The sequence below is a fragment of the Andrena cerasifolii genome, chromosome 4 (genome assembly GCF_050908995.1).
Source record: "Andrena cerasifolii isolate SP2316 chromosome 4, iyAndCera1_principal, whole genome shotgun sequence".
Lineage (NCBI taxonomy): Eukaryota > Metazoa > Arthropoda > Insecta > Hymenoptera > Andrenidae > Andrena > Andrena cerasifolii.
The window spans coordinates 16,445,852-16,454,288 of NC_135121.1; the positions used below are offsets into that span (position 1 = coordinate 16,445,852).

At 38.9% G+C, this 8,437-nt stretch overlaps 3 protein-coding genes across 9 annotated transcripts; 2 read left to right on the forward strand and 1 right to left on the reverse strand.

The window, feature by feature from the left end:
• The first annotated feature begins 40 nt into the window (after positions 1 to 40).
• LOC143368392 (nucleoside-triphosphatase THEP1) lies at positions 41 to 1,686 on the forward strand. Of its 2 annotated transcripts, XM_076811072.1 has the most exons (5): positions 55 to 171; positions 313 to 450; positions 923 to 1,091; positions 1,162 to 1,267; positions 1,350 to 1,686. In XM_076811072.1, exons 2-5 carry the CDS (start codon positions 423 to 425, stop codon positions 1,605 to 1,607), a joined length of 561 nt encoding a protein of 186 aa, XP_076667187.1. In that variant the 5' UTR covers positions 55 to 171; positions 313 to 422; the 3' UTR covers positions 1,608 to 1,686. The 2 variants fall into 2 exon arrangements, with proteins under 2 accessions (XP_076667186.1, XP_076667187.1); XM_076811071.1 differs by lacking the exon at positions 313 to 450 and having other exon boundaries at positions 41 to 171.
• On the reverse strand, positions 1,654 to 5,334 carry Ppd3 (protein phosphatase D3). Of its 6 annotated transcripts, none has more exons than XR_013085227.1 (9): positions 5,099 to 5,267; positions 3,894 to 4,283; positions 3,515 to 3,801; positions 3,292 to 3,397; positions 3,079 to 3,221; positions 2,668 to 2,975; positions 2,524 to 2,605; positions 2,309 to 2,438; positions 1,654 to 2,224 (listed from the first exon to the last, which is right to left on the reverse strand). XR_013085227.1 is itself a non-coding variant. In XM_076811064.1 (9 exons), exons 1-8 carry the CDS (start codon positions 5,250 to 5,252, stop codon positions 2,379 to 2,381), a joined length of 1,530 nt encoding a protein of 509 aa, XP_076667179.1. In that variant the 5' UTR covers positions 5,253 to 5,267; the 3' UTR covers positions 1,654 to 2,224; positions 2,366 to 2,378. The 6 variants fall into 6 exon arrangements, 5 of the variants coding, with proteins under 5 accessions (XP_076667179.1, XP_076667181.1, XP_076667178.1 ...); XM_076811064.1 differs by having other exon boundaries at positions 2,366 to 2,438; XM_076811066.1 differs by having other exon boundaries at positions 1,654 to 2,438; positions 5,183 to 5,334.
• Positions 5,335 to 5,623: 289 nt separating this feature from the next.
• Idi (Isopentenyl-diphosphate delta isomerase) lies at positions 5,624 to 7,174 on the forward strand. The gene is made up of 2 exons (XM_076811070.1): positions 5,624 to 6,185; positions 6,274 to 7,174. The coding sequence occupies exons 1-2, from the start codon at positions 5,907 to 5,909 to the stop codon at positions 6,730 to 6,732; spliced, it is 738 nt and encodes a 245-aa protein (XP_076667185.1). The 5' UTR covers positions 5,624 to 5,906; the 3' UTR covers positions 6,733 to 7,174.
• Positions 7,175 to 8,437: the final 1,263 nt, after the last annotated feature.

Consider the following 8,437-nt stretch of genomic DNA (forward strand, 5'->3'; position numbering starts at 1 on the left):
ATCACCGCCTCACAAAGTCAGCATCCACCTTCCGCGTTATTCCCAGAGTTTATTTTCTTCTCGTGCAGTGCAACTGTCACCCGCAATTACTGCTGAAACTTAGAAAAACAACAAGCATGGATACCGGCGCCACGTTGCGTACCTCGCGCGTACTTCTCACCGGACCCCCTGGTAAGTCCGCCACTTTTGAACGCTACAGAGTGTTCCAAAAATCGCTCAACATTCGCCTCTGGATATGTATGCAACGTCTAAACAATTTTGCATTCGCGATCGACTAAACGCAGACTAACGTGGCCATACTTACGTTTACAGTACCCTGACACGTGAGTGGGTCAGGTTCGAGGCGCGCGGTTCAGATCATGAATCATGGCACCGAGACGCATGCAGAGTATGGGACTTGAGATGTTTATACTCTGAAGTTCATGAGAATGTTCACTTTACTTCTTTCAGGTTTTAAACGTGCCTCCTTTTGTCATTCCCTTTCAAAGCTGCAGTATTGTCATTCTGTTTTAGTAGAATTCATTATATATACATATGTATAAGATTAGGTATACTTCGTAAATTTCGAATAACGAATAAAAGTTCAAAAAATTATTCGCCATTCGTTCGTTAGCCCGAGTTAACTTTATTCGACACATAACGAATAATTTCTTAAACTTTTACTCGTTGCTCATCTGTGTACGGGAAAATATATAATGAATTCTATAATCAGGTGCAACAATTCACGGTATTTAGAAAAGGTGGTATATGTTTATTGTTATAAGAATTTTATCATTTCTATGGGCATACAGTATTGCGCAGTTATTAATCAATAGAAAGAATCCGATCGATATTCTTGCCAAGCGTTGGATCAGATTTATCGCAAACAAAAATGATATCTTTATAATAGACTAATCCGAATGAAATTGAAATTGTATGATAGGTATTGGCAAAACGACAATATGCAAGAAGTTGGTATCGATGATGGAGGAGCGGAATTATAAGTTCGATGGGTTTTACACGGAGGAAATACGTGGTCCTAATGGTAGCAGGATCGGATTCGATGTTGTACTCGCAAAGAACCGCGACAGATCAACATTGGCACGAGTCGAGTTAGTATTAGCTCGTAATTACAAAAGATTTCATGTCGTTCTTCGTCTGACGCAGTATTGTCGTTAACAGGAATGTGATAAACCAAGCGCAACACTCTAAATATAAAGTGGGGAACTATCACGTGTTTCTTAATGATTTCGAATCGACGGCATTGCCGACATTTGACTCGACTGCGGTGAGCAGTATTTTTACACATTACGCACTTAGTTTGCTACTTAGTTTGTAATTTAGTTGCTCAATGTTCGTATTTCTTTTAGGACACATTGCTAATAGACGAAATCGGCAAAATGGAGCTGTTCAGCCAAAAGTTCCATGACAAATTAGTGAAATTATTTTTCGCCACTTCAAACGGAGCTTTTGTAATTGCAACGATACCGCAGATGCATAAAGTGCCGCAGCGGCATTTGCCCCTGTTTCAAAGACTTCGCGCCGATAAGGCATCTAAAGTTGTAACTGTGAATCGTCAGAATCGAGATAATTTACCAGATGAAATTTTCTCGCTTATACCTTTATAAGGTGCGACTATTCAATGCCCCGAGGGAAGGAATCTGAATTGCCAAATACATTATAAACATTGTTTATTATTAACAAAAAGGGAAACAAAATGTTAGATCAAAAAAATCCTTCCAATCACATTAGGTTTATAAAAAAGTAGTCGCCACAAAAAATGTGACAATTGGTGACTGGCTGGAAAATTGTACTACATAGTCATGCTAGATCGCATATGTATTAGATATCTGTATAATAATCATTGTTCTTATAAAAACCACCATTATTCATTAAAGAATAAATTAAAAGAATAATAGGTGTGTTCATTGTATGTTCAGCACCTTGTTAGAGTATAAAGTAATCCGTCGAGATCTTTGAGATCGCATTCAGCTTGTGCGTGAACACCGATATCTTTAATGAACAACGTGGTTTGATTGAGGGTACAAAATAGGAACCTTCTCTTTGCGTCACTTTATTGTAATGAAACACAGATGGTTAGTGCGGTATTGTTCTTATCACGGACAAGAGAATTTAATACGCCTGTTCCCAACTTGTCCGAAACGAGCAGACTTGGTTTCCATTTCTGTACCCATCAATATTATGCCGTCATTCCATTTATTATGATACAGAAATTTTCTTGTTCCTAGAAAGAATACAGCATTTATTGCTTTGGAGAAGCCTATACGTTCCTCACCTTCTCCATTTCGGTATCAAATATATTACGCACACTTTGATTGGGCTACTCGTATTCATTTATCGTTATTCATTTATTTATCAACAATACCTAGGATGTTCCACTAGCACATGAATTTTAGTAGAGAGTTAGCATACGCCATTGGCCTTACATTCGGATGAGGCTGCAAGAAACATATTTACGTAGAATAATTAAGAAAGAAAAAAAGGAAAGAAAGTACCGAACCCTGTCGGTTAATTGTAACGTACCACTGCTTTATACGGCGTGAAATAGGGTTCCATGTCTTTGCCCGTAAGTGTAATAAAGGCACCCCGGTTACCCATGGTATCACTGCGAGAAGCAAGTGAAAGTTAGAATACGATATGTTACGTTAGAGAAGTAGTGTAACGTACCAATAATTTGGAGCAGAGAACACGGTGATACACTTCCCGTCGTGACAGATTTCATATCCATCATGCTTCACTTCGTGACTCCTTATGACGTAATCAAGATTGTTCATGGCAAGGAAATTTTGCGTAACATCAGGCCCAAACTGAACGCCAACTCCTCTCTTACTGGGCGCTCGTCCAGGTTGAGGCTGCGGATCTGACCACAATAATTCGCACATTAATCCTTCCTCTGGTGGTTGTCTGTTCCTATCAATATCCCGAATTTCTTGTAATGTTACATCATCCCTTGAAAACAGACCACCATGCATTACCTACAAAACAATTTATGGATTTACATGCAGTAGTTTATATTTACACTATTAAAATGTTGCTTGGATCTTTCAACGCTCTTTCCCTAAATATAACGACACTTACAAGTACTCTGTTGTTAAGACAATGGGCGAGAGGGAGCCAGTTGTAAACCTCTGTAAACAGTTCTGCCATTTGAGCAGAATATTTCGCTTTCACCTCGCCGTCGAATCCATACATTTGATTCATTGTCGCAGACTCGTGGTTACCTAAACGAGACGTTCTACGATAAATGTGCACTGCTTATAGACGGGTACGATGGGACCAACGGTAACATACCTCTGGACATGAAAAAGTGATTCGGATATAATAATTTGAATCCAAATAAAGTGAATATACATTCTACAGAAAATGAGCCTCTATCTACAAAGTCTCCATTAAATAACTATGTAACTGTTAAGAAGTATGATTTACAAGGCATGCGTATGCGTCCAATAAGTAATATCGTCACGAACGTAAGAGCTAGCGACAGAAGTAATGTTTTCATTACTATAAAGGATACGTATGGATTGGTTTCCGATGGTAATCCATTTAACTCAAATATATTAAGTAAATCATAGTACTGTCCATGTATATCCCCGCAAATGGTAAATTTACTATCTTCGGGTATCGTAATATCGACTAAACTTGGCTGCGCTATGAACCATGCTTTCACGTCTAAAAGAATCTTGAAAGCATATTTGCGGTGTAATTTATTCTGCTTCTTGTACCATTCTAGTAAGTCTTGCATGAACTCTAAAGTAATCTTATCGTCCTCGAGTTTAGGCCCTGTATATTCATCTTCGATAGCTACGAAATATAGAAAGAATCAATTCAAAGCCTTTCAACCATATCGAATCACGTCGGACGCTTGTATTAAAGCATCGGATACGATAACTCACCCATAGTTTCTAAGTTAATCATGTCAGCTATATTCTTCTTGTTCTCGTCCACCGAGATCGCTTTCTCGAAGGCCAACTTTTTTAATATTTTACTACATTCTGAATATTTCATCATCGCATCCTTATCATTTGGTCTCGCTGTAGTAACAGTTTTGTAATCCTTAAGAGCTAGCTTAAACTTGCCCAGTGACATATGAGCCGCCGCTCTGCGGTAATACCCTTTCACGTAATTCTTATCTAACTCGATGGCTTTCGACGCGTCCGTCAGCGCGTATCCGAAGCATTCCGTCTTTAAATAAGCGAAGCTCCTGTTCCCGTAGTATACAGCCACTGAGGGGTTCAAATCTATCGCCTTGCCGTATAAATCTATGGCCATGACATAGTCTTGATCTGAAAATTTACGGCGAACAGTAATTATACGTAATTGATAGGATTTGTGGGAAATCTGTAATAAATTAATTAGTAGTCCCTACGAAAAAACATTATTCACCCAATTAGCATAAAATACTGCCAAGCGAATTTTTATACGGTATCGACTGAAATAGGTACGCGATTAAGCACCATGACACTCGAAACGAAACATGTCACGCAACGTTGAGTATCACAATTTGTAAGAATGGTTGTCAAAGTTGACTATGATTGTTTAAATCCCGAGTGTACGGGGAACGTGACGAAGGAAACGATTCGTTAGGATCTTTAACCGACTAATTCCAACGTAGAGGTCTCGTCCCATAATTCGATGATTTACGCCGCGGATGTTGGGTTAGTTTTGAAGATACACGTGACCGAATCTGATTAATCCAATGGTAATTGCGATTTCTCCCCGAACCTCGCGGCACGGTAGGAAAGTTATTAGCGAGCGTGGATTTTAGGTGAAACTTCGTGAACGCACTTTTGAAGTATTCGTTTGCATCTTCTTTAAATTTTTCCGCTTTGGCCGCATCTTCGGGCGATATTACTCCCCTGATTTCTGCGTTCTCACTCATCTCGCGTCTATTTGCCAGCAAATCAACGGCTCGATGTAAAACTACTTAAACTATACCGAAACGTAGACAATAAATAACACATTAAAGAAAGAATAACGTATTTTTTTTATATAACGGTCTTTATTCCAGCCGCACTGAATGTCGTGAAACTACTCAACTACCCCATGAAACGATTCGATCGATCGAACACGAGAACCGACGAGAACTATCGATCATTACGATTCAAATGATGCATGCACGCGTGCATATCGCCGACTGCGAATCCGATATAATGCAGGCCTCCTATTTCCTTCAATTCTCCACCCGATTTCTCCTTCATTCGTAATGCAACGACCATCTCCCACGATTCAGCGTCTCCTTCATGGTGTTCCATTTGGTAGATAGTAAAGGATAGCGTGAAATTTATGAGCAAGAATCCTTTTCATTTGCCTTTTCCCCGTTTACCTTCAGGCTGAGTATTAATTGGCGGTCGATGTTTTTAAGCACTACTTCATTTGTTGACATTCGTTTTATTATCGTTGAAAGAAATTGCGCGACTGCGACGATAAGAATGCGAATTCGATAAAATTTCTATCATCACGCTCTCTAGATTTGAAAATGCGTAGCGTCCGGAGAATAAAAGTGGAGGTGGGTCTACAGTTGATAGTATTCACGGTATATAGGGGGGCATCGTGTATTGAGGTGATTCGCAACTGATTCGGGTGGAGGTAATCCGTTGTGATCCGTCGGGTATCGTCAGGTATCGTTGACGCGAGTCTGGGAGCCTTTGTGTTGCGCGTGTATTGAAAGTATGTGGCCGCATTTTTTTTAAAGAAAGTTTCTTTGCGCGACGTACGCGTCACACTAGTAGTTAAAGTTCTTGTGCAGATGTGGTCGTTTATAATATTATCGGATGCATGCAAGGTCATCGATTTAGTTAACCTGTCATTTACATACGCTGCGTCGTATGTACTACTGTGAAAAGGACTATATATAAAGCAGCTCGTTCCTGGCCTCCAAATATTACTTGCAAGGAACCTACTCGGACATGATGGCTAAGACGATCAAGGAAGCGTGCGCCGCTGCACGAAGGCTGACATCCGCGGTGAGAAGTTTCGGCAGCGCTCAAACAGCTCCTTTGCAGGAAGCTGCTTTAGAGGAGCGTTGTATCCTCGTTGACGAATCAGACAAACCCCTTGGCGAAGCTACGAAGCGAGACTGTCACACCGTCAATTCGGACGGGCAAGTGCTCCTCCACAGAGCGTTCAGTGTTTTCCTTTTTAACAGTAAAGGAGAATTACTGCTTCAACAGCGCTCCGCTAATAAGGTAGAAATTACATATACATGGAAGAATCATCTTTACGTCTGTATCGTAGAATGCTCGGATTAATTCGAACGTTCTTACTTCTTTATAGATAACATTCCCAAGCTATTATACGAACACTTGCTGTAGTCATCCTTTGGCTGAGATTCCTGGCGAAACCGAGGAGCACGAGGCGTTGGGAATCCGAAGAGCAGCTAGGAGAAGGCTTAGTTACGAATTAGGAATTCCATCCTCGCAAGTTCAGCCGTCAGATTTTTTATACCTGACAAGAATTCATTACCATGCTGCGAATGGTTATTGGGGTGAACATGAAATAGATTACGTGTTGTTTATGCAGAAAGACAATGTAACTTTGAATCCAAACCCCGACGAAGTCAGCGAGCTTCAGTGGGTGCCAAGGTCTGGAATCAATCAGTTTGTGAACAACCTTAGTTCTCCATTGACTCCGTGGTTCGAGTTGATCCTTAAACATAAATTGCCACTGTGGTGGGACAATCTGCACGCGTTAGAAAAGATGCAGGATCACAAAACCATACATAGATTTATATAAAACTTTCTGTTTTCAACGAACGAAATAGAATCGAACGATTCTCCAGACTTTCCGAATAACTCGATTCTCACATTCTTTTCGAACGCAGTGCTACTGCACAACGAATGTTTATGAATACAGCGGTATTTTGTTATAGTATTTGACAATATTACGTTTGGTTGTTGTCCAAAGATTTAGGGAAACGCAATAGAAAAACTCGAGTACAAAGCTTCGCAGGACGGCCAGTTTTATGGAGTAATGCGCGTGTTGCGTGTTTGTTGCGACTTAGAAGTAAATCGACGGGATCCATGTGAGTTGCGATTTATAGGCGCAAGGGGATGTAATATAACTGTTGTGAATAATTACCGTGGAGCCATCTATGTCCTTATGTACATTTTGTGAATACAATTTTGTCATACGAAGAATAGTTTTGTAACTTTAAAATAAAATGACTTTTACATAATGCGTTTTCGTGCAACAACCTTGTGTGAATGTATGAAAAATTTATATAGCGATGCACCGTATTATTTAGATAAGTTCTAAAGTTCTGTATATTTTTTGCCATTTTTCCTTATAACTCAAGATCGTTTAGTCACTGTTTTGCGTTAAAAAATTCTTTGGTTCTACATAGATTCGTGCTTTTATTAATCTGTCCCCCAATTATAAAGTTGGCAGAAAGTTTCACTATTTTTTTTTACATCGATATTGTGCACATAGTTTGAAGAAAAAATTGTTTTCAGTTTTGACTTGTAAACTTATCGGCATTTACTTTTATGATTCAAATGAGCAGTACTTTATTGGATATTTGAATTTCATAGCACGTGGTAATTATTCTGTAGATTGGTAATTATCGGTTGAAAAGTTGAACAACACAATTAGCATACTGAAAATATTTAACGAATATAGTTTTTTGCCTGTATTACGACAAATCCCAGTGCACTAATGCGAGCATTATCTTTTTATTTGTACAAGTGTCTTTTTGTTTTTTAAAAGATTACGATAACATTTCCGACATAGTAGTAAGTTGAAAATAGTCGGTATTTTCATAATTACTTCTGGAGTGCTCGTATCAGTCACTCTTATCGATATAACGTATTTTAATTAAATGTAAAGCATGTATTTGCCTTCTTCCAAGAAGAACAGCTACAAGTCTTAGAGGTATTTGTGAAGTTGAGCGTTTTTTCTTCAAATTGCAAATAAAAAAGGAAATTTCAACACTGCTTAAAGTGCCTAAGAAATAATTAAATTCTTATTCGATCAGTTTAATCAATTCTCATCATTTTTTAATAATAGTGGGATTGGAGCAGTTTGGTGGGGCAATGGAAATTTCATAGAGGCAGATGTGATGCGAAGTAGAAGACACAAAGGACATTTCAAGGTCGCTTGTGTCTTCTTAAACTTAAACGAACCTACAGGTTTCTTGCAGTATAAATAGAAGTGGCATTTAATTGTAAATACTATATACTAGCTTAAAGTACCCGGCGTTGCTCGGGTAAAACTTCACGGAGTGTCAAGAGGGTGAAATAAGGGGAAAGGGGTGGGATATCCAGATTTCGTGGTAGCCTGTATTTTCTACAGGGTTCTAGACAGTAATTATACAAAATTTGGTCCAGATCGGTTAAAAAAATCGAGATGAAAAGTATCCTATATATTATTCCTGGTCCTAGTAAGTAAAAAGTGCCTTTAAAATCTAAGAAAATAAAATAAATAAAATACATCCACTGCA

What these genes read in the sequence shown, in the direction of transcription:
- LOC143368392 (XM_076811071.1), top strand. Translation starts at nt 117, where the DNA reads ATGGATACCGGCGCCACGTTGCGTACCTCGCGCGTACTTCTCACCGGA. An exon ending in ACTTCTCACCGGACCCCCTG is followed by an intron (nt 172 to 922) that starts GTAAGTCCGCCA and finishes ATTGTATGATAG; the next exon opens with GTATTGGCAAAACGACAATA. An exon ending in TCAACATTGGCACGAGTCGA is followed by an intron (nt 1,092 to 1,161) that starts GTTAGTATTAGC and finishes TGTCGTTAACAG; the next exon opens with GAATGTGATAAACCAAGCGC.
- Ppd3 (XM_076811064.1), bottom strand. Translation starts at nt 5,252, where the DNA reads ATGGAACACCATGAAGGAGACGCTGAATCGTGGGAGATGGTCGTTGCA. An exon ending in CATCGGAAACCAATCCATAC is followed by an intron (nt 3,398 to 3,514) that starts GTATCCTTTATA and finishes ACAGTTACATAG; the next exon opens with TTATTTAATGGAGACTTTGT. An exon ending in TTCTCTGCTCCAAATTATTG is followed by an intron (nt 2,606 to 2,667) that starts GTACGTTACACT and finishes TGCTTCTCGCAG; the next exon opens with TGATACCATGGGTAACCGGG.
- Idi (XM_076811070.1), top strand. Translation starts at nt 5,907, where the DNA reads ATGATGGCTAAGACGATCAAGGAAGCGTGCGCCGCTGCACGAAGGCTG. An exon ending in AACAGCGCTCCGCTAATAAG is followed by an intron (nt 6,186 to 6,273) that starts GTAGAAATTACA and finishes ACTTCTTTATAG; the next exon opens with ATAACATTCCCAAGCTATTA.